This window comes from Berghia stephanieae, chromosome 2, assembly GCF_034508935.2.
Source record: "Berghia stephanieae isolate SIO BIC M18660-M18661 chromosome 2, UCSD_Bste_1.3, whole genome shotgun sequence".
NCBI classification, from domain to species: Eukaryota; Metazoa; Mollusca; class Gastropoda; order Nudibranchia; family Aeolidiidae; genus Berghia; species Berghia stephanieae.
In genome coordinates this window covers 97,573,778-97,601,776 of record NC_088361.1, presented here as the reverse complement: position 1 = coordinate 97,601,776, position 27,999 = coordinate 97,573,778, and the positions used below count along the sequence as shown (strand labels likewise).

General features: G+C 40.9%; 1 protein-coding gene across 2 annotated transcripts in view; it reads left to right on the top strand.

The window, feature by feature from the left end:
- LOC144963789 (uncharacterized) overlaps positions 1-26,639 on the top strand; it is a 33,635-nt gene extending 6,996 nt beyond the window's left edge. The window contains exons 4-12 of one of the 2 annotated variants that reach the window (XM_078897727.1): positions 4,671-4,726; positions 5,276-5,395; positions 5,889-5,967; positions 7,221-7,277; positions 8,832-8,979; positions 17,356-17,501; positions 19,940-20,136; positions 23,867-23,992; positions 25,883-26,639. In XM_078897727.1, coding sequence (XP_078753853.1) covers positions 4,671-4,726; positions 5,276-5,395; positions 5,889-5,967; positions 7,221-7,277; positions 8,832-8,979; positions 17,356-17,501; positions 19,940-20,136; positions 23,867-23,992; positions 25,883-26,301 — 1,348 coding nt within the window. In that variant the 3' untranslated portion in view covers positions 26,302-26,639. The remainder of the gene's footprint in view (positions 1-4,670; positions 4,727-5,275; positions 5,396-5,888; positions 5,968-7,220; positions 7,278-8,831; positions 8,980-17,355; positions 17,502-19,939; positions 20,137-23,866; positions 23,993-25,882) is intronic. The other variant, XM_078897728.1, reaches the window with a different exon arrangement.
- The last annotated feature ends 1,360 nt before the right edge of the window (positions 26,640-27,999 follow it).

Sequence of the window (27,999 nt, the reverse complement as noted above, 5' to 3'; positions counted from 1 at the left end):
CATGATTGAACCGCCAACAGACGACCCAGAGAATTTTAAAGCTGCGCCTATCATCTATGCAGGGCTCGGTGAACCTTGTTTGCGTCTACGCCCCAACACTGCAAGCTTCGGTTGAAGTAAAGGACCAATTTTATGAGTCATTAGACGCCGTTGTCAACAAGATCCCAGAAGTGGAGCACATCTACCTTCTTGGCGACTTCAACGCGCGTATTAGTGCCCACAGAGAATCATGGCCAAACGTTTTGGGGCACCACGGCATAGAAAAGATGAATGAAAACGGTCAGAGGCTTCTTGAACTCTGCTGCTATCGCATACTATGCGTGACGAACACCTTCTTTCAGAACAAGGCATGTCACAAGGTGTCATGGAGACATTCAAGGTCAAAACACTGGCATCAGCTGGATATGATCATCACTAAGCTCGATTCTCTAAATGATGTTTGCAACACCAGGTCCTAACAAAGCGCTGATTGCGACACCGATCACTCCTTGGTTGTCACAAGGGTGAAACTGACACCAAAGAAACTTCATCACTCAAAGAGAAAGGACCAGCCCAGGATCAACATCAGCAAGACAGGTTACCGGGAAAAGAACATAAGAGTTCAACGAGCAACTTGAGAAGACTCAACACAACTCATTTAAAAGCAGAACGACACGCAGAGGACAGCTGGAACTCTCTTAGAAATGCCATTTACTGCACTGCAGTTCTGACATACGGCAAAAAGGAGCGCAAGAACAATGATTGGTTTGAAGCCAGTATCACTGAGATGGAGCCAGTCATTGATGCCAAGCGCAGCGCACTTATCAGCCATAAACGCGAACCAAGTCAGACGAACCTGCAGGTGTTGCGACCTGCACGCAGCAAAGCACAGCAAACAGCACGACGTTGCGCCAACGACTACTGGCTTCAGTTGTCGGACAACATCCAGCAAGCGTCGGACAGTGGCGACATAAGGACCATGTATGAGGACAGTAAACAGGCGACAGGCAAATTTACAAAGAAAACTGCGCCTATTAACTCAAAGACAGGGAAAGCCATCACAGACAAGGATAAGCAGATGGGAAGATGGGTAGAGCACTACTTGGAACACTACGCCAGAGAAAACTCTGTCAACCAAAAAGCGTTAGACACAATTGAAGAACTGCCGGTACTGGAAGAGCTAGACGCAGAACCAATTATGGAGGAGCTCAGCAAAGCAATCGATGCTCTGGCCTGTGGCAGAGCACCCGGTGAAGACAGCAGTCCACCCGAAATCATTAAATGTGGAAAGCCAGCCCTCTTGGAACCACTACATAAACTCCTGTGTCTTTGCTGGAGAGAAGGCATGGTACCCCAGCATATGCGCGATGCCAAGATTATTACCCTCTACAAAAACAAGGGAGACCGTAGTGACTGTAATAACTATAAGGGAATCTCTCTACTGAGCATTGTAGGAAAAGTCTTTGCGCGTGTTCTCCTCGCTCGACTGCAAGTCCTCGCCGAACGTATCTACCTAGAGTCGCAGTGTGGCTTCAGAGCCAAGAGGTCGACAGTGGACATGATCTTCTCAGTACGTCAGCTTCATGAGAAATGCAGAGAACAGCAGGTGCCCCTCTACATTGCATTTATTGACCTGACAAAGGCATTTGACCTTGTTAGCAGGAAGGGACTTTTCCAGTTGCTAAAGAAGATTGGCTGTCCTCCACAGCAGCTTAGCATCATTGCTTCCTTTCACGACAACATGAAGGGCACAATCAGCTACGACAGTGTAGCCTCTGAACCCTTCCCCATGCGCAGCGGCGTGAAACAATGCTGTGTCCTTGCACTGACTTTGTTTGGTATATTTTTCTCCTTACTGCTGAAGTTTGCATTCAAACAGTCCCCAGAAGGAGTCCACTTACACACTAGAAGCGATATGGAGAGCTGTTCAATCTGGCACGGATGAGAGCAGAGACCAAGGTCCGCACAGTCCTCATAAGAGAAATGCTATTTGCAGATGATGCAGCTCTTTGCGCACATTCCGAGGAAGACCTCCAGCGGCTGATGGACAGGTTTTCCCCACTCATGCATAGAATTTGGGCTGACGATCAGCATCAAGAAAACAAATGTAATGTGTCAGGACGTCCCCTCTATACCAGCAATTCGCATTGACAACGAGGAGCTTGAAGTCACTGATCACTTCACATACCTGGCCACAACCATCACCAGCAACCTCTCACTTGATGCAGAATTAGACAAGCGCATCGCCAAAGCTGCCGCTGTCATGGCACAGAGCAAGAGAGTGTGGACCAACAACCAACTCACTTTGAACACCAAACTCAAAGTCTACCAGCCATGCGTACTCAGTAGCCTGCTGTATGGCAGTGAATCCTGGACAACATATGCCAGACAGGAGAACCGCTTGGAAAACTTCCACATTCGCTGTCTACGAATTCTCGGCATCAGGTGGCAGGACAGACTCACCAACAATGCAGTGCGAGAAAGAGCGAACTCCCTCAGTATGCATCTCATGGTCTGCCAACGACGTTTGCGATGGCTTGGTCACGTACACAGGATGGACGATGGACACATACCCAAAGACATCATGTACGGTGAACTAGCTTCTGGACGGCGACCAACTGGTTGTCCAGCTCTGCGCTTCTATGATGTCTGCAAACGAGACATGAAACTGACAGGCATCGACTCAAACACATGCGAATCGCTTGCTGATGATCGCAGCTGCTGGAGACTGGAGATATGCGGTGATGGAGGGAATGAAGAGAGGTGAGGAGAGGAGGAAGAAGAAGTTTGAGGAGGGGAGAGCAAGGAGGAAAGAGAGGCAGCAGATCCAAACACCAAACACACAGTCAAACTACGTGTGCAACAACTGCGCAGACACTGCCATGCAAGGATTGGTCTGCTGAGTCACACCCGTCGCTGTTCTCAACAGGACTGATGAGACCAAAGCCATACAGGGCGCAAACCATCTTCTCTTGAGACGGAAGGATGCCTACTACTATTACTGCTATTATTATTACTACCACTATTACTATTACTACAACTGCTACAAATACCCGTCCCCGATTCCCCTCTCTCTTCTTCTCTTCCCATTTCCCCTCTCCCCTCTCTTCTCACCTCCCCCCCCCCCCCTCTCCTCTTTCCTTTCCCTCCCCCTCTCCTCTTTCCTTCCGCCCTCCTCTTTCCTCCCCCCCCTCTCCTCTCCCTTTTCTCCCCCCCCTCTCCTCTTCTCCTCCTTCCCCTTTCTCTCCCCGCTCTCCTCTCTCCCCTTTCTCTCCCCGCTCTCCTCTCTCCCTTTTCTCTCCCCTTTCTCTCCCCGCTCTCCTCTCTCCCCTTTCTCTCCCCGCTCTCCTCTCTCCCCTTTCTCTCCCCGCTCTCCTCTCTCCCCTTTCTCTCCCCACTCTCCTCTCTCCCCTTTCTCTCCCCGCTCTCCTCTCTCCCCTTTCTCTCCCCGCTCTCCTCTTCTCCCCTTTCCACTTTCTCTTCCCCTCTCCCATACTCCTTTCTCCCCTCTTCCCTCTCCCATGCTCCCTTCTCCCCTCTCCCATGCTCCCCTCTCCCCTATCCCATTCCCCCTCCCCTATCCCATTCCCCCTCCCCTATCCCATTCCCCCTCCCCTATCCCATTCCCCCTCCCCTATCCCATTCCCCCTTCCCCCTTCCCCTTTCCCCCCTCCCCCTTCCCCTTTCCCCCCTCCCCCTTCCCCTTTCCCCCTCCCCTTTCTCCTCCGCCTCCTCTCCCCTTTTTTCCTCCTCTCCCCTCCCTTCCTCCTCTCCCCTCCCTTCCTCCTCTCCCCTCCCTTCCTCCTCTCCCCCCCCCCCTTCCTCCTCTCCCCCCCCTTCCTCCTCTCCCCCCCCTTTCTCTTCTCCCCCTCTCTCCTTTCCTCCTCACCCCTTTCCCCCCTTTCTCCCTCTCCTCGTCCCCCTTTCCCCTCTCCTCGTCCCCCTTTCCCCTCTCCTCATCCCCCCTTTCCCCTCTCCTCATCCCCCCTTTCCCCTCTCCTCATCCCCCCTTTTCCCTCTCCTCATCCCCCCTTTTCCCTCTCCTCATCCCCCCTTTCCCCTCTCTTCATCCCCCCTTTCCCCTCTCTTCATCCCCCCTTTCCCCTCTCTTCATCCCCCCTTTCCCCTCTCCTCATCCCCCCTTTCCCCTCTCCTCATCCCCCCTTTCCCCTCTCCTCATTCCCCCCTTTCCCCTCTCCTCATCCCCCATTTTCCCTCTCCTCATCCCCCCTTTTCCCTCTCCTCATCCCCCCTTTTCCCTCTCCTCAAACCCCCTTTCCCCTCTCTTCATCCCCCCTTTCCCCTCTCCTCATCCCCCTCCTCCTTTCCCCTCTCCCCCCTCTCCCTCCCACCCCACCTTCTCCCCCTTTCCTCTTCTTTCCCTCTTTCTTCAACTGAATCTCTATATCTACATCATTCCCATCCCCCCCCCCCCCTCTCTCTCTCTCTCTCTCTCTCTCTCTCTCTCTCTCTCTCTCTCTCTCTCCTATCTATCTATCTATCTATCTATCTATCTATCTATCTATCTGTCTGTGTCTATCTATCTCCAACTCATTATTTGCCTCCTCCCCCTCCTCCTCCTCTCTCACTCTTTGCTTCCTCTTCCCTCACCAGTTCAACTACCAAATGAAACATTAAAGGATTACAACTTTGAGCGGTTTTCCATAAATCTCAGTTTTTGTTTATTTTAGGTCCACCAGTATGAAAAATATATTGCCAATCGTCGTCACAAACAAGCCAATTCAAGGTAAATTGCTTTTAATTGAACGTGTAATTTATGTTGATCAATTTAACATTTTCTAGTACAGTAACGATGCTATTACCAACTACAGTGAAAAAGGAAACAAAAGAAAACAAATAAATAAACATATTTTAATTAAATTAACAACCATTCTCATTCTCGTTAGAGCAGGTTTACTTAACGTATCTTTCAGTAGAAAAATTCGAAAATCGTAAAGGACTTTCTGCCATATTAAACAGACCTGTCTATCCAATCACTGTTGGGATTACAGATTTGGATGGGGAGAGCGAAAATAAATCCGACTGTACCTGCAATCTAAACCAACCCGTTGATTATGATTTTAGCGATTTGCCAGTTGAGCAATCAAGAACCTCCCAACTAGCGCCCCCCCCCCCCCCCCCCCCCCCCCCCACACACACACATATTGACCCCGGGTTTTGATCTTTTAATTTCAAGAGTGAGTACGATGAGAGATCTTTCAACCTGAGAGCCCTATTCTCTTACCCCTGTGAGCAGCAAAGATAAAGGACTTTGTATTCATCATTTTGGTTTCAGAAAAACTGCCGATTCCTGCCGATCTATTTGTGGAACCTTTAAGAAAAGAGACCGTGGAGAGACTGTGTTCAATCGTGAAGGCCAGCAGTTCAAAGAATAACTCGAATACAGCTCTAAAACGTAAGATATCAGCTTTTTGAAATTAATTGCCTTATTTCGGCAAGGACATAATGTTACAAGAGCCGTTTCATTATTAAAAAGGGGAAACAATGTACCTTGATTATTACTTAAAAACACCATCTTGAGTGAATTTTTGACTATGCTTCTCGTATTTATGCTGCTTGCTTCTGGTATTTCTAAAGTAGACGTTAGAAGGAAATTCTAATTGCTTGTATTAAACTTTATTTTTCTAATTGTTGTCGTCGTCGTCATCATCAACATCGTCGTCATCACAATCATAATCGTCATCATCGTCATCATCATCATCATCATCATCATCATCATTATCATCATCATCACCATCACATTATCATTGTTATTATCATCATTAGCATAATTTATAGTGTTGTTGCTGATGCTTAATATCATATGGTAATATCTTAATGGTATCTCGATACGCCTAATGTCGTTTATATTTTAATATAGTTTTGTTTATTTAAAACTTTTGCTCTAGATCACACATCTATCCGTAATTTTTCGAGCACTCCCGAATCAACAATCAGCAGTGCATCTGGAAGGACGAGCATTGGCAGGTGAATATCATATGGATTTTCAATTTCTTGGAATCAAAGTTCAATGGAACAACAAATGATGTTACTAGTGAATCGATGTTATATTTTGCTGCTGCTGCTATTGCTGCTGCTGCTGCTGATGATGATGATGATGATGATGATGATGATGATGATGATGATGATGATGATGATGATGATGATGACGACTGGGTGGAGTTCCTGACCTCCCATAGTGGGCAGGGAGATTTTACTGCGCCTTCTATCCCTCTATATCTGTTTTCCAACTTGTTTTCTGTCTTTGTCTTGGAATGAGATTACTTGGTTTTGTCCTGATCCTGGCCGGATGCCCTGGCTGAGAGGGAAACAGTCGAATGTATCGTTAGTTTTGGGAGATAATATTTTTTCCCTTGTAAATCATCTGTTATGCACTGTATTGTGTTTTCTTTGTATTATATATTATTTGTAAAACATTTGAGTGTATTCCTCTTAGTGGAGACCTGTGCTTGTGTCTGGATGAGACTCTTAGTGATCTCAAACTAAGTACTTTGATAGTGTGCTCTTGGAACCTACACCTGATTCTTATTTGAACCAATTCCCCTTTGTATACCTTTAATTGGTTGCTTTAATTCTATAAGTTTTTACTATCCCATTTTCTTCTTTTTTTACTGGCGCAGATATTACCTTAATGTGTTGCAAGTGCCGTAAAACAAAATTGCCCTTAAAAACAAAATAAAAACAAACGATGGCAATGATGATGATAATGATGATGTTGATGGTGGTGGTGGTGGTGGTGGTGACGGTGACGACGACAATTGGTGATGACGATTAACGAAGACGACGACGATGACGATGACAATTATGATAAGGATGACGATGATAACGATGACGATAATAATTACGATGACAATGGCAATGACTATGACGTCGATTACATAACCGAATGGTTTCATAATGAGCAATGCACTTAACAATGCATTACGAACCAACATTTCAATTATCCTTTGTATCCCGGCGCACTCTCAATATGTCGCTGCCTATAGTACTATTATGCAGTCCTGGGTCAAATGAGGTAATACATATTTAGTGACCTACACAATGACGGAAAGCTTGAGCCGCCCATGCAATCATTGACTCCAATCGACACTACACGACAACTACGGTGACGACAATAATAAAATATAACGTGATTGAAATGAATATACAGGACGCGCCATTATAGAATATTACTATTCCTTTATTTCTTATATTTTATTATTACTGTTTACTATTTACAGCCACTCTCCTCCTCGTTGGTGTCGAGTAGAGCATGCAACAAAGGAAAAACAACGCAGGCGAGTTACGATAAGGGATTTAAAATAAAGATAGAATAGAATATATAAATTTATGGTTACGATTGATTAGTTTTGATTGCGTTTTTGTTTCCAATTGATGCTACGTGGGTATAGACAAAAGGTGGCTGATTGTGTCGTGATTTAACTTTAGTTCTAAAAAAACCTACTACGTTAATACCTATTTTTCTTCTCAAAGTTAATAATTTGCTTATTTTTCTCGAGTGTATTTGTGTGTGTGTGTGTGTGTGTGTGTGTGTGTGTGTGTGTGGTTGTGTTGTTTGTGTGATAGCGTGTGTGATTGGGGCCTTTGATACGCTCTTCAGGAGGCTATTTATCAGAGTGCCACTTTTTTTTCTTTTTCTGAGAGAGGTTTGTGTGATTGTGTTGTTTTCTGATGCGTATTTTCCTCAAACGGAAGTCTTGTGCCAATGCCTTTGAGATAATTTTGGAGGCTTCAGTCCAAGTCCATGGTCGGTTGGATCCTTGCTGAATGAGATACGCCTGATAACACTTAAACTTATAATCTTTGTAATTGATTTGTTGAAATTTTGAGAATATTTATCTATTATCTTCATGAAACTGTCTTAAAATGTTTTTTCTTTCCACACCCCCAACCTTTTTTATTTATTTATTTTTTTTTTTTTGTCTTCTAACCGAATTTGAGTTTTTCTTGTGTTGTGATGATTTGATGTCAGTTTTTCTGGAGACGCTCCAAAGATGCTCATATGTATATTGTATGAGCTCAAGTTTTTTATATGTACAAATGGATTCTATGTTCAGAAAGCTCAGTTGGTAGCGCACTCGCCTCACAGGCAGAGGCATATGTATTGATTCCAAATGCAGTGGTATTCTTTTTCCTGACCGCCCTTTCCCACGCAGTGAGTGGATAACAGGGTTTGTGAGAACTTTGCAACTGGTTAGCATCCTATCCAAAGGCTAGCGTCATATCTAAAGGGTAGCAAGCATTAGCTACTGCCGTTTAACGTTACAGAAACCGAAGTAAATTCCGCCTCCATAGGCCTTGCAGCTCTAATGGACTACTACAAATATGATCTACCAGCTTAATAATATAATATGTTTGTGTGATGCTTTAAACTAAATTTCGAGCTTTATACACCGAGTGAAAATAGATCGTTTATTTTGGCAGCAAGTTTTGTTTATTAAACTTCAAAATTTACTACGAATTCTGAGTATTTTGACTTTAGATTCAATTTTTAAAATCTTGTTCATTCCGATCGGACACCCCCCCCCCCCCCCAAGTTAAAAACGGGGCTCTCTGTAGTTCAATTAGTACTCGATTCGCATGCAAGCGTGGAGTGGATTTTTTGCTGACCCTTCTGTCCACCCAAATGTCATTTAGTAGCTGAGTTTTAGATCTATGAAAGTAGATAGCGGCTATCAGGTCTGTACTTGTCAGTTTAACCAACGATGGTAGAAGCCCTTCTATCGTTTTTGGTTTAACTTCGGAAATAGATTCCAATCATATGAGTTGTATGTCTAGATGATTTATTACATAGTTAATACAAACTAAAATACTTGCTTACACCCCATCAGGGAGCGGATCAAAGATAGCTGTGACCAGCTACGTGTGTTGCTGCCTTACGTCAAGGGACGCAAGACCGACATGGCTTCCATACTGGAGATGACCGTAGACTACCTCAAGATTGTCAACTCTGCCTTATCCCAGGATTTCCATTCACAGGTAACGATGCTTATCACGTATTTTATTTGGCGTATTATTGTATTGCTTGTTATGTTCACGCTCAACTTCGTGTAGGTCAAAGGAGCAAACCGCGACAAATCATTTGACGCAATACTTAATACTTATTTTACTTTGTACTCTTCTCTACTTATCCTCGACTGTTGGACATTTGTCCCGATTCCTGCAACCAATGCCAAATTATTTATTGTTCTATAGTTGAATTGACAATTTTTTATGTTTGGCATTTTTGGAAGACGCGTTCCTCTTGTTTTGCCTGGAAAGGTGCGTGCATTCTACTAGACGGTAAATGGAATGTCTGTGTTGCTGTCGTCAGTGTATGCACCTGGAGTATATTCTCTTCGAATTTTTATCACACGTCCTAGTTGATAATACAGTACAACTGTAATCAGTTTCAGTTGAATTACATAGCATTTCTTTTGGTGAGCATTATTTTTTGGTATGGGTTTTTTGGTGTTTGTGTGTGTGTGTGTGTGTGTGTGTGTGTGTGTGTGTGTGTGCGTGTGTGTGCGTGTTTTATCTTTTTAATTTTTTTTTTGGGAGGGGGGAGGGTGTGTTGTTTGGGGAGGGGGCGGGGGGGTTGGTGTTTTTTTTGTGTGTGTCTTTTTGTTCGTTTTGTTTGTTTGTTTTTTTTTTTTGTTTTTTTTTTTTTAGGGAGGACGGGTTGGTTTTCTTTTTTCTTCATTTCATTTGTTCTTTCTGAAGGTACTTTGATTTTGTATATTCATCAATCGACGTGCTTATGTTTGTATTTCTGATAACCCTATTTATTGTGGGCTCATTGTTGTAATTAATCACACTCATTCTGTAGTGTGCTGTCTTCTGTATGTCCTTACTTTTCTTAATCTACCCCTATAACTCATACTCTCCCTAGCCATCGATGTATGGCTCCACTGCCTTGTGGATACATTCGGGAGGAGGAAAGGCTAAGGAGTAAACCTAACAGAAATCTGCATCCAAACTGATGCCAAACGTATTGCTGTGCGATCCTTTGGACCACACCAGGGAGGAAGAGAGGGAGGTTCTGGTTACTGGGCAGCCCAGGATCTCCTCATACTTTATCAAGCCGCGCCCTGGAGAGGACACTCCAGTCTCACCTTCACAGGTGAAGAGTAACAACACGGAAGACAGCAGTCTACGAGTGATAAGTCCTTGCTCGATTGGACGCTACGGGTTGTCTTCGACGGTGGGAGAGATCATCGTAATCCTACTGGTCAGCTACCGCCCACCCCAAGCTGGGCAGCCCCCAGTCAGAAAGGTGTTGACCCGCCATGATCTGCCTGCTTCAGAGGGTGCCTGGAGCTTAGAGCTTGCAAGCTTGACAAGTGGATCGTTAAACTGTGTACCAGACAAGCAAATGAAAAAGAAAACGAAGTCCCCAGCTCTTCGATTAGCAAGCTGGAATGTAAGAACCATGCGCTCAGGGCTGACAGATGACCTTCAGGCCATGGACGATGCTCGAAAAACAGCAGTAATTGATCGTGAACTGAACAGACTGAACATCGACATAGCAGCCTTGCAGGAAACGCGACTCCCAGAGAGGGGATCCCTGAAGGAGAAACACTTTACATTCTTCTGGCAAGGAAAAGGCACAGAAGACGTGAGGGAGCACGGTGTTGGATTTGCAGTACGCCATACATTGCTTCCTATGATCGAACCGCCAACAGACGGCAAAGAGAGAATTTTAAAGCTGCGCCTGTCATCCATGCAGGGCTCGGTGAACCTTGTTTGCGTCTACGCCCCAACACTGCAAGCTTCGGTTGAAGTAAAGGACCAATTCTATGAGTCATTAGACGCCATTGTCAACAAGATCCCAGAGTGGAGCACATCTACCTTCTTGGCGACTTCAACGCGCGAGTTGGTGCCGACAAAGAATCATGGCCAACCGTTTTGGGGCACCACGGCATAGGAAAGATGAATGAGAATGGTCAGAGGCTTCTTGAACTATGCTGCTATCGCAAACTATGCGTGACGAACACATACTTTCAGAACAAGGCATTTCACAAGGTGTCATCGAGACATCCAAGGTCAAAACAATGGCATCAGCTGGACATGATCATCACTAAGCGCGATTCTCTTAACAGTGTTTGCAAGACCAGGTCCTATCAAAGCACTGATTGCGACACCGATCACTCTTTGTGGGTGAAACTGACACCAAAGAAACTTCATCACTAAAAGAGAAAGGGCCAGCCCAAGATCAACACCAGCAAGACAGCTAACCGGGAAAAGAATATAGAGTTCAACGAGCATCTTGAGAAGATTCTCAACACAGCTCATAGAAAAGCAGAACAAAACGCACAGGACAGCTGGAACTCTCTTAGAAACGCCATTTACAGCACTGCAGTTTTGATATACGGCAAAAAGGAGCGCAAGAACAATGATTGGTTTGAAGCCAGTATTACTGAGATGGAGCCAGTCATTGATGCCAAGCGCAGCGCACTTGTCAGCTATAAACATAAACCAAGTCAGAGGAACCTGCAGGCGTTGCAAGCTGCACGCAGCAAAGCACAGCAAACAGCACGACGTTGCGCCAACGACTACTGGCTTCAGTTGTCGGACAACATCCAGCAAGCGTCTGACAGTGGCAACATAAGGGTCATGTATGAGGAGGGCATCAAACAGGCGACAGGCAAATCTACAAAGAAAACTGCGCCTATTAAATCCAAGACAGGGGAAGCCATCACAGACAAGGACAAGCAGATGGGAAGATGGGTAGAGCACTACTTGGAACTCTACGCCAGAGAAAACTCTTGTCACCCAAAAAGCGTTAGACGCAATTGAAGAACTGCCAGTACTGGAAGAACTAGACGCAGAACCAATTATGGAGGAGCTCACCAAAGCAATCGATGCCCTGGCCTGTGGCAGAGCACCCGATGACGACAGCATTCCACCCGAAATCATCAAATGTGGAAAGCCAGCCCTCTTGTAACCACTACATAAACTCCTGTGTCTTTGCTGGAGAGAAGGCAAGGTACCCCAGGATATGCGCGATGCCAAGATTATCACCCTCTACAAAAACAAGGGAGACCGTAGTGACTGTAATAACTATAGGGGAATCTCTCTACTGAGCATTGTGGGTAAAGTCTTTGCGCGCGTTGTCCTCGCTCGACTGCAAGTCCTCGCCGAACGTATCTACCCAGAGTCGCAGTGTGGCTTCAGAGCCAAGTGGTCGACAGTGGACATGATCTTCTCAGTACGTCAACTTAAGGAGAAATGCAGAGAACAGCAGATGCCCCTCTACATTGCATTTATTGACCTGACAAAGGCATTTGACCTTGTTAGCAAGAAGGGCCTTTTCCAGCTGCTAAAGAAGATTGGCTGTCCTCCTCAGCAGCTTAGAATCATTGCCTCCTTCCACGACGACATGAAGGGCACCATTAGCTACGACAGTGGAGCCTCTGAACCCTTCCCCATGCGCAGCGGCGTGAAACAAGGCTGTGGCCTCGCACCGACTTTGTTTGGTATATTTTTCTCCTTACTGCTGAAGTTTGCATTCAAACAGTCCCCAGAAGGAGTCCACTTACCCACCAGAATTGATGGGAAGCTGTTCAATCTGGCACGGCTGAGAGCAAAGACCAAGGTCCGCACAGTCCTCATAAGGGAAATGCTATTTGCAGATGATGCAGCTATATGCGCGCATACCGAGGATGACCTTCAGCGGCTGATGGACAGGTTTTCCCCACGCATGCAGGGAATTCGGGCTGACGATCAGCATCAAGAAAACAAATGTAATGTGTCAGGATGTCCCCTCTATACCAGCAATTCGCATTGACAACGAGGAGCTAGAAGTCACTGATCACTTCACATACCTGGGCACAACCATCACCAGCAACCTCTCACTTGATGCAGAATTAGACAAGCGCATCTCCAAAGCTGCCGCTGTCATGGCACAACTGAGCAAGAGAGTGTGGACCAACAACCAACTCACTTTGAACACCAAACTCAAAGTCGACCAGGCATGCGTACTCAGTAGCCTACTATATGGCAGTGAATCCTGGACAACATATGCCAGACAGGAGAACCGCCTGGAAAACTTCCACATTCGCTGTCTACGACGAATTCTCGGCATCAGGAGGCAGGACAGACTCACTAACAATGCAGTGCTAGAAAGAGCGAACTCCCTCAGTATGCATCTCATGGTCTGCCAGCGACGTTTGCGATGGCTTGGTCACGTACACAGGATGGACGATGGACGCATACCCAAAGACATCGTGTACGGTGAACTAGCGTCTGGGCGGCGACCAATTGGCCGTCCAGCTCTGCGCTTCTATGATGTCTGCAAACGAGACATGAAATTGACAGGCATCGACTCAGACACCTGGGAGTCGCTTGCTGACGACCGCAGCGGCTGGAGATATGCAGTGATTGAGGGAGTGAAGAGAGGTGAGGAGAGGAGAAAGATGAAGTTTGAGGAGAGGAGAGCAAGGAGGAAAGAGAGGCAGCAGATCCAAATACCAAACACACAGTCAAACTATGTGTGCAACAACTGCGGTAGAGACTGCCATGCAAGGATTGGTCTGCTGAGTCACACCCGTCGTTGCTCTCAACAAAACTGATGAGACTAAAGCCATACAGGGCGCAAACCATAGTCTCTTGAGACGGAAGGATGCCTACTACTTATTGTTGTAATGGAAATCACCCAAAAAAATTACTCGAAATATTGTCCATTACAACGTTAAACTAGGCCCATAAGTGCGTTCGGATGTCAGACCTGCATATATGTATATATGTACACGTTGCATCAATCGATATTTGAAATGAATATTTTCTGAATGCATATCCCATATCAAGCCATATCCAAAATGATTTTTAACAGTTAAGTCGACTGTTGTGCATTTATTAATGCATATAATCATGTACTCTCATTCATGTGAAAAGACTGGGTGGGGATCCTGAAATCCCATAGTGGGCAGGAAGGTACATGCTGTGTCTTCTATCCCCCCAACCCGTTTTCCAATTGTTTCCTGTCGTTGTCTTGGAATGAGATTACTTGGTTTTGTCCTGGCCCTGGCCGGAGTTCCTTGGCTGGGAGGGAAACAGTCGAATGTATAGTTTTAGTTTTGGAAGATGATATTTTTTTCCTTGTAAATCATCTCTCTGTTATGCATTGTATTATGTTTAGTTTACATATTATATTATATGATTTGTAAACATTTGAGTGTATTCCTCTTAGTTGGGACCTGTGCTTGTGTCTGGATGAGACTTTTAGGTAATCTCAAACTAAGCACTTTGACAGTGTGCTCTTGGAATCTACATCTGTTCCCTACTTGAACCAATTCCCCTTTGTCTAACCTTTTCTTTTGTGCTTTTAATTGTAATTCTAGAACTTTCTACTCTCCCTTTTTACTGGCGCTGATATGACCTTAATGTGTTGCAAGCGCTGTAAAACCCTTAAACTGGGTGGGGATCCTGACCTCCCATAGCGGGCAGGGAGGTACATACTGTGTCTTCTATACCCTTATATCTGTTTTCCAACATGTTTTCTGCCTTTGTCTTGGAATGAGATTACTTGGTTTTTTCCTGGCCCTGATCGGAGTCCTGGCTGGGAGGGAAACAGTCAAATGCATAGTTATTGTTTTGGGAGATATTTTTTTCCTTGTAAATCATCTCTCTGTTATGTATTATTATTTTTATTTTGAATGTATAATGTACGCATTTGAGTGTGTTCCTCTTTGTTGGATTTTGTGCTTGTGTCTGGATGAGACTTATAGGTGATCTCAAACTAAGTACATTGGTGGTATGCTCTTGGAATCTAAATCTCATCCCTATTTGTTCTCAGTTCCCCTTTGTCTTTCTTTTTCTTGGGTGCTTTAATTGTAATTCTAGAACTTTTTACTATCCCATTTTCTTCCTTTTTACTGGCGCTGATATAACCTAAATGTGTTGCAAGCGCCGTAAAACCCTTAAAAACAAAACAAACAAAACCCTTAAAAACAAAACATTTGAAAAGATTTAAATTGTACTGTACATTTGAACAGAGTGATGCTTTTAATTTGCACTGTCAACATCATTTACATGTCCATCTAGAAATTCATTTATCTGCGCAATTCGGAAATTGTATTGCAAACAAACATGTATCTACTTTAAACAAATATGTGAACGTATATATGGCGCATTCACCGTGTAATTCGATTCAAATTTAGCGCCCAACTAACATTTTATTCTATTTTATTCAGTACAAGTTGCCTCTTGAGCGTCCGTCTTGCACTAATACCTACTCGTACAGTTTAATCACCTCCAAAAGTCAGATACTCAATTCACATTCGAGTCGAGTAATATTTTTTAAAAAATAAAATGTCAACCTTTGTTTCCCTCCAGCGGCGTGGCGTATTGACGGCATATGGTGGTGCCATGATTAGAAAAAAATTCTAATACAGTGAACACGGTTAAGAGGAGAGAGCACGACATATTAAAAACTCTCTTTTATGGAAGGGTGGGGGAGGGTCGATGGTTTCTACGAGTGGACAAAACTTACAAAAACAAATAATTCATGAAAACAACAAGCCACAACACTGAGATACAAGTCCCGTATGAAAAGGTCTTTGTAATTATTCTTTGTCCACCATTTAAAGGATTGGATTTGGTAGATAATGCAATCAATATGTCATAAATGTAAATCAAAAGAGAGAAAAAAACCTATGACAGAAATTACTTACTTTTAGTATTTGTAAAAAAAAATCTGCACTGCGATGTTTCATCTCTGCAAATCTTTTTATAATGTGTTTATTGAAATCTGGAATGGCATCTATTTCAGCTTTGTGAATGACAGAATCATTAATGAATTTAACCGCTCCTGTTTCATTGAATTTCGCAACAAAAAAATTTCACTCTTTTAAGGGTGCTAAAACAACGTTCAGGAGGTTAAGAAATACGATGGAAGTGGTTAAGGTCACTATAGCCTATAGATGTCCATGATTTGTCAGTGTTTGTTGTATCTGTAAAAAGTAGACAATAAAAACAAAAGACTAAACTAACTTTGAGCCATTCATGCCTGTCATACTATGTCACTGAAAAAGAGCGTTTTCGAGATTTCCACACCTGTGTTAATTCAAAATCAGTTGGTTGGTGAGGAACTAGTCTTTTTATTTCTAATTTGTCATCTAGTGTCAATCTCCCAAACGGTCGGTGAAGTAAAGAGTCAACTTGATTCATTGCAATTCATTGTTTAACAAAACAAAACTTCAAAGTATATCTCAAATAATGGAAATCAGTGGAATACGATTAATGATTGCACAAATAAAAGGTAGATTCAGATCTTAAAGCATCACAAAGAAAAAATCACTCCACTTAAGTACTTAAAAATCTAAAAACACACCAAAAATACTGTTGACAGTCTTCGCTTTCTTTCTCTGACTGACGCAAATACTCACGCACAAACACACACACACACACACACACACACAAATAAACACTCATACACACGTAACCATCAACTCGGCACTACAAGCAAGAAAAATGTTGGTAAATTCGTCCACAATGCTTCGTTGCAAAGAATTACTTTATTCAATAATCGTGAAAAAGAGGTGGGGGGTTTGATATGTCATATTTTAAAGTTTTATGATGTTTTTCTTTGCTGCTTACAAATAAACTTGACAATGATCAGTGTTTTTGACAGTTAATGTAATATTTTGGATGGCCGAAGTTACCCTACTTTGGCAATTGCCTAAAATAAACGTTTTTGAACTTTGAACCTAATTTGGCGCATCCCCCCAGTCCAACGGTGGAGCTCTCAGATCCTGGCACAAGTCGAGGGGTTTTCCGCTATTTGAAGATAGTATAATTCGACCAAGTTTCTCGCTCAATCAGCTGTCGCGATACTAATGGATATAGCATTAATTGGAGCTCGGATTGCTTTGCACCACGGTGTTTGATTTAGTCACTACTTCGCGGAGTGATGTCACCAACACACGAGTCGGCGAAGTGCGTGACTCGGAATCTTGAATAGAGTGGAGACTAAAAAGGCAGTATGTTGTTGGCGAGTTGGCGAAAGACAGTGGAGTTAAAATCTGTTTTATTTTTAATTAAATTATGCTGTTAATGATTTTTTTAAAAAATTGGTACGGTGCCTGGCACCATTCGATCCAATGGCCCCACGCCACTGTTTCCCTCTCAAATAGATTATATTATATTGTTTTGAGGTTGTGGTTTTCTAATACACGAACGCGCCAATAGTCATTCCTTAAATACGCACACATTATGTAGCGTCGCTGAATTTGATTACATTATTCCAAATCTATCTTGCCACTTTTCCTAACTTGGGTTATTTTTAATACTGTAAATTTCTGTTTCTTTAAAACACACACATACACATACACACACACACAAACACACACAACACACACACATAAACACACACAGGTGATTGATATCATGAGTAGCGGAAGTTCTCCAGTGGAAGATGATTATTTCTCAATGAACATGGCCTATAAGAAAACTATAAGAAAAGAAGAGGAAGTTTTGGATACATCTGCATCAGCAAATTCCTTTCATGCTGTTCTAACCAAGTAAGTTGTGAACATTTTTAAAAATTCAAATAAAGAAAACCTGAATAGCTCATTGTCACAATATCAGGCCCAATGCAGTTTACGGTGTCTCTCTGATTCCATAGGCATTAAGCCATATCACCACCAAATGTCCATTTCATACAGTACATATCGAATGAGAGGTGCTTTTTTTTGTAATGGCATCCCTACAATGAACATAAAAATGAATATTTTGATAGCACATGTCCATGTATTCAACATGATCAATGCACCCGTCAAAGCTTGTATCCCTCAGCAGTACAAGTCGTCTGTCAGGCATCTTTATGTACAGCACAAGCAGTACAATTCCATCATTGATTATAGTCATATACCCATTCACATCTGAGTCAGTCGGGGATTACATTATGTGTAACGTGCCTTAAGCGACATAGTTTTGAGATATTTTCACCTATCCATCTAGTCATGACAAAGCCCAACATTCGTGCACCGTTGGGGGCTCTGCGATAAGGCGTCGCCTTGTATCAATAACCGTCTCAGCATATTATAGCAAGTCACGTTGGGTCTTTTGTGTGAATTGCTTTACCCTCTGCCACAACGCAAGATCTATGAGATTTGCACTCTCGTTTACTCTTTTTCCTCATATCTTTTTTCTTTGCCATGTGGCGTTGTATCCTTATTCTGGAATAAGATCAAAGGGAACAGCAAGCGACGTAAACCCCGTGAACTGGGTGGGGATCCTGACCTCCCATAGTGGGCAGGGAGGTACATGCTGTGTCTTCTATCCCCCCATACCCGTTTCCCAATTGTTTCCTGTCATTGTCTTGGAATGAGATTACTTAGTTTTGTCCTGATCCTTGCCGGAGCTCCTTGGCTGGGAGGGAAACAGTCGAATGTATAGTTATAGTTTTGGGAGATATTTTTTTCCCTTGTAAATCATCTCTCTGTTATGCATTGTATTATGTTGAGTTTACATATTATATTATATGATTGGTAAACATTTGAGTGTATTCCTCTTAGTTGGGACCTGTGCTTGTGTCTGGATGAGACTTTTAGGTGATCTCAAACTAAGTACATTGATGGTATGCTCTTGGAATCTACATCTGATCCCTATTTGTTCCCAGTTCCCCTATGTCTTACTTTTTCTTGGGTGCTTTAATTGTAATTCTATAACTTTTTACTATCCCATTTTCTTCCTTTTTACTGGCGCTGATATAACCTAAATGTGTTGCAAGCGCCGTAAAACCCTTAAAAACAAAAACAAACAAACACCGTGAAAACACGGGATATTAGGATACTCATTTCATTTTGGGAAAACCATATTTCACTATAGCTACTTCAATTCACAATATTTATTCATCATATGCACGCATTTGGGCTTTTTTCTTTTCTTTTTTTTCCCACTGTTCTCTAAAACTAAGTTTAACGCATAATGATATTATTTTCATGGTCATTCTTTAGACCGACGTGAAAATATTTTGTTTAGATCTGATAACCGGACGCAATCATGAGGTCTGTTTAACATTGTTGTAATTGACAATATTTTGCGTTGGTTTAGGAACATTTCCTTCACAGCAATGAGGCCATGACAATTCTGGTTAGCAGACTTGTAATTGAGTACAAGTCGCTTTAGACCAAACCGATAAATTTGACCTCCAAAATGGCGTAAAAAGGGATATATTTTGATGAAAAATAACATGGGAGGGGGTCATTTGTGTATGTGTGGGTGTGTGTGTGTGTGGGGGGGGGGGGGATATTTTAAAGTATGTCTGAAATTTTGAGCTCGTTACCTACTCGCACTCAAAGGTCGCGCAGTGACATTGGGAACTGATTCGCAATTCCGAACGTAGGAATTCAATAATACTTAATTCTTTTCGTTTTTCTTACCGTTCTAAACATATTAAAATTTTGTTTGAATCATTGAACAAAATCTAGAACTGTTACTCCTGAGTATTCGTGACGGAAGAACCACGCTTTGTGGTGGGGGAAAAAAGTTAGCGTGTATTATACAGTGCAATGTCAATTAAATGTGTTAAAAGCGCTTTATTCTGAGCCCAAGCCATCAGCCATGTAACTGACGAGACAAAACACACTTTTGTACATTTCATCGGGTTTGTACTCATTTAAAACCCGAATATGGTGAGTAAAGAGCATTTTCCAAGAATTCAATCCTGGGACCTTCAGGTCACAAGCTGAGTGCCATTCAGCTATAGCAGAAAACCGCACAATTGTAAAGAGTGATGATTTAAACAAATTGCAAATCACTTAGTTTTATGTTGTAAACAATATTCTAGAAGCCATTCGTCTCGGTCTTGTTATTGGATGGAGATTAGAATTTTCTGTTTATTAGATGTTTGTTTATTTTTTAAATTAGATTCAGATTTAGTTTTTTAAAAGTCGTTTTGGGCTAATCTTGTTTTTACTCTCTCACTCCATAAATTCTTTCTATTTCCTTTTCTAAGCAGAACTGAAACCAAAGCTTCCAAAACAAGTAAGAAAGTGAACTTGAATCTGAATAACCGTATGGTGACAAGGTCAGTGGCAAGGTCTCTAACTTCAGTAGGAGACGAAATTCATAGCCCAGATGATGACAGTACCAATAAAAGCAGGAGGAATGCTTATGGGAATAGCAACAACAGAATCATTGTTACAAAACGAGGTAACAAACTATTAATGAGATTCAAAGTTCAAAGCCATGAAGTCCAAGGAGCTGGAAATTATCCCAGTTTGTTTTTGTTAGTTTTTAAGGGTTTTACGGCTTTCTAAATATTTAGGTCATTTCAGCGCTACTAAAAAGGAAGAAAATGGGATAGTCAAAACTTTCCAGTAAAAGTATGACAAAGGGGAATGGTTCAGATGGGGAAACGATGGGAGATTCCAAGAGCATACTATTAGAGAACTTAGTTTGAGATCATCGAAAAGGCTCATTCAGGCATAAGTACAGGATCCCACTAAAAGGAATACACTCAAACGTTTACAAACCAATAATATATTTCAAGAAAAAGCATAACAATACATAACAGATGATTTATAAGCAAAAAAAAAATATCATCTCTCAAACCGAATACTTAAACTAGAACATTTGACTGTTTCCCTCTCTACCAAGGACTCCGGCAAGGGTTAGGACAAAACCAAGTGATCCCATTCCAAAACAAAGACAGAGAGCAACTCAGAAAACAGCTATAGGGGGTTAAAAGACGCACGAAATACCTCCAGCCCACCATGGGAGGTCAAAGGAACACACCCATTATCCCAGTTTATGTGGCATTTAACATGAACGGATTGTATTACACCTTTTTGGTAGAATGCTAATCTATCGCAAAGTACTTCCCGCCATATATACTTGTACAACCATCCAATCACCACTTGATGGAAAATTGCCATAAAATACTATATGGCTTTTACATTGAACTCTTTATCTAGATGTACAAAATTAATATTACGATTATATGTTCTACTTTACATGTTTTCTGGCATTCATTATATACTCATACTCACTGATGTATCCTAGATAGGACTTTTGGGGGTGGTCTTAGACAAAGAAAAAGAATATAGATTTCCGTACAATGTCAACACAACTTTGTTTTTGTCAAACCTCTTTTACTTCCTATTATATTCACCAATATATAACGACCCATAACTTTACTTGTCAACATTTCTTAAAACCGGGACTTATTGTAAACGAATACAGTCGTCGGAATCAAGCTCGGCCATAGGGAGGAGAGTCTAGGGTGCCTATTGCTGGAAGGTGCTCGAGATTGAAATACCCCCCCCCCCCTCCATTTCCCCCTTCCCTATATACATTCACAACAATGAAAGTATTTTTTTTTTCATCATATTAGTTACTGCTTCTTTTATGATTTAACTTTTTCTCACGGAGACCGTTATTGGCCTTTTTGGAGGTTTATTCTATGTTTATATTGTGTAGTTCTGTCTTTCTTTCGTGTTTATTACTACATCTCTTTAATACTGTCAATGGATAGACGTTTGATTTGAAGAGCAATATGGTTGCTGTTTTCGGCTTGATATAGTCAAACCGGGGGTACAGTTTAATGAATTCTTCAGTTCTAGACGCAATTTACTCTATTTTTTTTTTATTTTTTTTTTGGAGTAAATCTTGTTGGGTTGAGCACATAATGTGTAAAAGAAGGGCACCTTTATATTAATAAATCATATCTTAGGTCAATAACACAGAGGGGCAGGATAGGATAAAAGCAAGGGTTCATGGTATACCCCTTGCCATGGACTCAATTTGTTTGACGATAGTTAGACCTATTTGGTCATGTGTTATGACACTCGACTTCTTACTATTTTGTACACTGTGCAGTTTATGTCACGAAAAATAATGTTTAAAATTGATTGATTTATGGCCATTTGAAGTAGACGATCTGTGAAAAGTTGTTTTGAGAAAAACGGCTACAAAGTTTATTAAACGTCATTTCAACGTTTCATTTCTTTCAATCTCAAGTTTTATTAAACTATGGAGTGCCACAAAGTTCTGTTCTTGGCCCTGTCCTTTTTCCTGTATATATGCAGCCCCTTTCTAGTGTGATATCTAGATTCAATCTTATCATTTTTATGCAGATGATACGCAAATGTATGATTCAGTACCCCTTAGTAATTTACAATTCTTAATACAACAAATTTCGAGCTGTTTTGGTTGTACCAAAACAAGTTAAAATTAAATGATAGTAAAACATATTAATGCCTTAAACATGCAAATAAATCTATTACTCTCGGAAACAGTACAGTAGAATTTTCAGACAGAGCAAAAAACCTTGGCGTCATCGTTGATAAAGATCTTTCCATGACAAGTCGCGCGAATAATACCATACAATCTATAAAAAATAGAAATGTAAAAAGACAAATTCATTTAATACCAAAGCATATAGCAGAACTTTTAATTAATGTCCTTGTTTTATCCAAATTAGACTATTGTAACTCCCCTGAATGAATTTAGCTAAAGAAAAAAGGAGTAAACTTTAGGTTGCTCAAAATAACGGAGCCAGACTCATTGTACGCAATAACAAAAAATACCCGTCGGCAACTCTCCTCCTCTGTGAGTGACATTGGCTTCCTGTGGAGAAAAGAGTTGCCTATAATATTTGTACTGTTGTCAACAAATCCTTGACCACTAACAGTCCCTCCTATATTAAAGACCCTCTAAACATCTATGTCGCCAATAGAAACTTGAGATCAAGCAATGACCAATCAATCCTTTTCAACTTTCGACCCCCCCCCCCCCCCCCCCCCCCCCATTTTTTGAACTCTCTCCCATCACACGTGAGATGATCGGATTCCTTGACAACTTTCAAACTTCTTAAAGTTTTATCTTTTTACGTCATAAATTGCAAAACTATTATTTTGTTGTTAAATTGAATTCTTATCACTTTACCATCAACACTGGTCTTACGGTAATATGTTTTGTTTTATATCACTGTAAAGCGCTTAGACAACGTGGTAAAGCGCTATATAAATGCCATTTATTATTTTTATTATTATTATTGTTATTAAAGCGTTCAGGAAATAAAATTTATACATTTTCAAATTGCAAATTTTACTTCAAAATTTAGTGAAAGTATAAAGAAATGAACAACCTATCATTTTATTGGAAATCCAAATTTGATCGGAAATGCCTTTTACTTTTATTAGCCATATATCTCAAAAGTACTGCCAGTACATGTAGACCATTTCCCTTGAGTGCCTTACCCAAATTTGCAAGCCTTATCTCGTGGAGTTATACTGGTACAAGATTGTTCATTCACTATTTTCTTCAACGTCCTGGGAGGGATCCTTGTATTATGTTTTCCGAGTTGCTTTTTGTCTTTATCTTAGAATGGGGTTTCTTGGATTTGTCCTGGCCCTTGCTGGAGTGCTTAACTAAGAGGGAAACTGTCAAATATTAAAATTTAGTATTAGTTTTGTAAATCACCTATGTTATGTATTGTTAGTTATATTTTCGTATTGTTAGTTATATTTTCTGATTTTGATATATTCAGTAAGAATTTGAGTGAGTTCCTCTTAGTGGGATCCTGTGCTGGTGTCTGGGTGGGACTTTTAGGTGATCTCAAACTAAGTACACTGATAGTGTGCTCTTGGAATCTACACCTGTTCCCAATTTGAACCAGTCCCCCATGTCTTACTTTTACTTGGGTACCTTTACTTGTAATTCTATAAAAAAAACATTTCACTATCCAATTTTCTTTTTACTGTCGCTAAAATAACCTACATGTGTTGCAAGCACCGTAAAGCCCTTAACAAAACATTCTTCAACGTCGGTGCAATAAGAATGTCCCAAAGAGCTTTTACTGTAAGTTAAAATTGAGTCAGTTGATTGAAGAGAGCAGAATAATCACAATGATATTCCTGTTTACCTTTTTTGACTACAGGATGTTCAACCACCAAAGTAGGCAGCAGCAATCCTAAAAAGCCACACATAACAATGGCGTCACAAGACATCAAACCGCCAAGGACCATACAAGCACCAACATCAGTACTTAAAGACTACAAAACGGGTATGAATGAAAAAAAATATATTCAATTCAAAGGTTTATTTCTGGCAATTACCAATATGACAAACCGCTGAATATTATTAATAGTATGTTTTATGACGCAATCCTTGGGGGGAAAAGGAATCAGTTTTGTACATTTTAAAACTGCCTGGGGCACAAATTGAAAATTGATGTTAGATTGGGATTATAAATCGTGTGATAAACGAAGCAAACAGTCCTTTCTTTCTTTCGTAATTACTGCATTACCCCTGTTTTTTTTTTGTTGTTTTTTTGTTTTTTTTAATTATTTTTTTTTTTTGGGGGGGGGGGGGGTTTGAAAAAGTATACGTAAATGAAGCAATGACCCCTTGTATATCATGACTTAGACGCCTTCCACTTCACAGTGAACCAAAAGTGACGCCTCAACTGCTTTCACCAATTTTGCTTTGAAGTTCTTCCACTATAGGCGATCTTATGGCAAAACACAAATAAATAATAATGTGAAATTGAATGTGAGCTTCAGTTTAATTATACGAAAACAAATAAAATACTACTACAGCTAAAAGTACTGCTGCCGCGATTGCCACTGAGTATACTATAATACTTACATCCCTTATGTTTTGTATTTATTTCCAATTCCATTGTATATCTAGATAGGTCTATTTATTTTCCAACAATAGTCTACACTTTATTTCACTTTCTACACTGTATTACACAGTTCCTCCCCTCTTTTGACTTAATTGCGCACCTTTATAAATATCTATATTTTAATTCGTGCTTCCTTACAAAGGAGCATAAAATTTCCTGCCCATCAATATTTTTGTTTATTCATCTTAACATCGCCACTAATTATCTCATTTGTCTGTAGTGTTTCATTCATCCTGTTTTGTTGATAGACCCGCAACGTCCATTTTATCTGTTTTCGTATATTAATTTGAAGCTCACATTCAATTTCACTGTTATTTATTTCTTCGAGCTTCGAGCAGCAACATTTACATATATGGCAAAACACAGAACAATTTCATAACACGACGTTGATTAATTGAGACGGATAGAGAGGTTCGTCCAGTAAAGATTGCCGTGCGCCAGGCGGCATCCGATCGTCATCTAACGACTGCCCAACTGGGTGGGGTTCATGACCTCCCATAGTGGGCAGGGAGGTACTTACTGTATCTTCTATGTTTTCCAACATGCTTTCTGTCTTTGTCTTGAGATGAGATTACTTGGTTTTGTCCTGGCCCTGGTTGGATATCCTAGCTGGGAGGGAACCAGCCAAATGTTTAGAGTTTGGGGAGATGTTTTTTTCCTTGTAAATCATCTCTCTGTTATGCACTGTATTGTTTTGTTTACATATTATATATTATGATTTGTAAACATTTGAGTGTATCCCTCTTAGTGAGGATCTTGTGCATGTGTCTGGATGAGACTTTGAGGTGATCTCAAAAGTACTTTGATAGTGTGCTCTTGGAATCTACTATTTGAACAAATTCCCCTTTGTTTTACCTTTTCTTGGGTTCTTTAATTGTAATTCTAGAACTTTTTACTATCCCATTTTCTTCCTTTTTACCGGCGCTTATTTAACCTTAAATGTGTTGCAAGCGCCGTAAAACCCTCAAAAACAAAACAAACGAACAAACGACTGCCCAAGAAAAAAAAATTTAGAAAAAGTTTGAATTGTAACATGGAATGTAAGGTCTATAATGATAGCAGCAGGAAAGTTAGACAATGTGAAAAAAGGGAATAAAAACCTTGAATTTTTTTAAAATTAAGACGCTGAGAGTTTTTACTCTTGCCACACACCCCAAAAATTGTGTTCATGGAGTCCAAATTTGTAACCATACTGTTTTTGTTATTTACCAAACTTATCCAAACTGTGTTTGAAACCATTAATTTTTAAAAATATTTTTTAAACAGAAAACCAAATGGATGATCAACAACCCCAAAATCATCTTTACCATAATCTGCAGTTCCCCCACATGTTCACGGATGGCGATATTTCAGCCAACCGTATGTTTTCGTCTGGTCATGTAGCCAGCAATGATGGATTTGCTTACATTTCACACTCGCAAATAAATTTACAAGCAACCCATAATGCAAGTGACAGGAGTGAAGTTAACAATTACGGAAACGTTTACTTCGACAGCTCTTACTTGCCATATTCCTATTCAAACCTCCAGGATTCAAACAACGGAAACTACTACGGAACAGAGTATGTGAATCCAAATGCTGTCCTTCCTGTAACTTCTTACATGCCACGTGTTTCAGCATTTGCTTCCGGGAGAAAGTTCGAAAGACCATCAGCCTCGAGCAATGAAATGCTACAATGCGATTGATGCCTTCAATAACAATATTGTTCCATAAGCAATAACACGAAGACGTTCTATATATACGATATATGTACTATAGATGATTCCTTGTGATAGATTAATACAAGCAGAGTCGAATATTTTAGATATTTATGTCAGTAGAAACTTTAAAAAGCAGTGCTTATTTCCAAATAAGGGCTCACAATGCCAATGACGAATATTATATAATCGTGATTGACATTAATTTTAATCAAATCACTCATTTTAGTACACTGTGTGTATGTGTGTGTGTGTGTGTGCAGAGCACCTCATGACGTTTTCTTTCCTTTATTTTCCTCCTGTAATAAATTATTTTACCATTTTAACGAGCATTGACTTTTTGTTTTCTTTTTAGTATAACAAATAGGTATAGCTGAGGGTTGGGAAAGGGGATGATAGGGTTTAAATATGTGCGATTTAACTATTTACCATTATATGACCTAAAAGCACAGATGAACTAAAATAACAATTGTCAACAAAGCACCATAGAAATAAACCGCCAACAGCAAAATAATGTGGATCCCTCGGAAAGATAGCGTGCATTTTTCGTTCAGATTTGGTTAGATATGAACCTTGTGAGCTGATCTTTTGTTGAAAATTATGCATTTGGCCTTTGGTATCTTTGATGGGAGTTCAAAGGGTCTGCCTCTGGGTGGGGTTCCTAACCTCCCACAGTGGGCAGGGAGTTCTCTATGCCCCTATAACTTTTTTCCAATATTATGCTTTCTGTCTTTGTCTTGGAATGAGATTCTTGGTTTTGTCCAGACCCTAGCTGGGAGAGAAACGGTCAAATGTATAGAGTTTTGGGAGATATTTGTTGTCTTGTAAATCATCTCTCTGTTATGCACTGTATTGTTTTGTTTAAATATTATATACGATTTGAAAACATTTGAGTGTACAGTGTGTCCCTCTAAGTTGGGACCTGTGCTTGTGTCTGAATGAGACATTTGAGTGATCTCAAACTAAGTACTGTGATAGTGTGCTCTTCGAAATTACATCTGTTTCCTATATGATCAAATTCTTCTGTCTTACCTTTTCTTGTGTATTTTAATTGTAATTCTAGAACTTTTTTACTATCCCATTTTCTTCCTTTTTAGTGGCACTGATATGACCTTAATGTGTTGCAAGCGCCGTAAAACCCTTTAAGGCGGGTGGTTGGATGGGAGCATCACCCTTGAATCATATACCTATGATGTTCGCATGGGTGTACGATCCGATAGTGATGTCGTTTCTTCTTCTCTTTACTAGCCTATCCTGCTTCTTTGGTTTGTGATTGTATTTTTGACAGGGGATATTTTTTTTTCTGTAAATCTTCTGCCTGTTTGTTCTTGGTTATTTATAATTTAGCTTATTGTTGTGTTTTTGACGGGCCTCCAGATTAATATTGTGGAATCACTCAACTCAGAAGCGTTAAGTGATATGTGAGAGAACCGTTTATTACTGTGTATAAGTTAGAGTATATACAAATATTTCGCAACAACATTTTAAGAAGGAAAAATAGTATAAGTAACTCAACTATGAAAAGTAAGGAACAAAGAGTGCATCCTTCTCTAGGGCATGCCACTCTGATATTTAAGCACAAATAATATTTTAACAATGGACTTAATGAATAATAGCTAATTAAGCTGTAACTAAAATCAATTAGGTAATAACTAAGGGGAGCAACTCTTTCCTAGAGTAACTCTA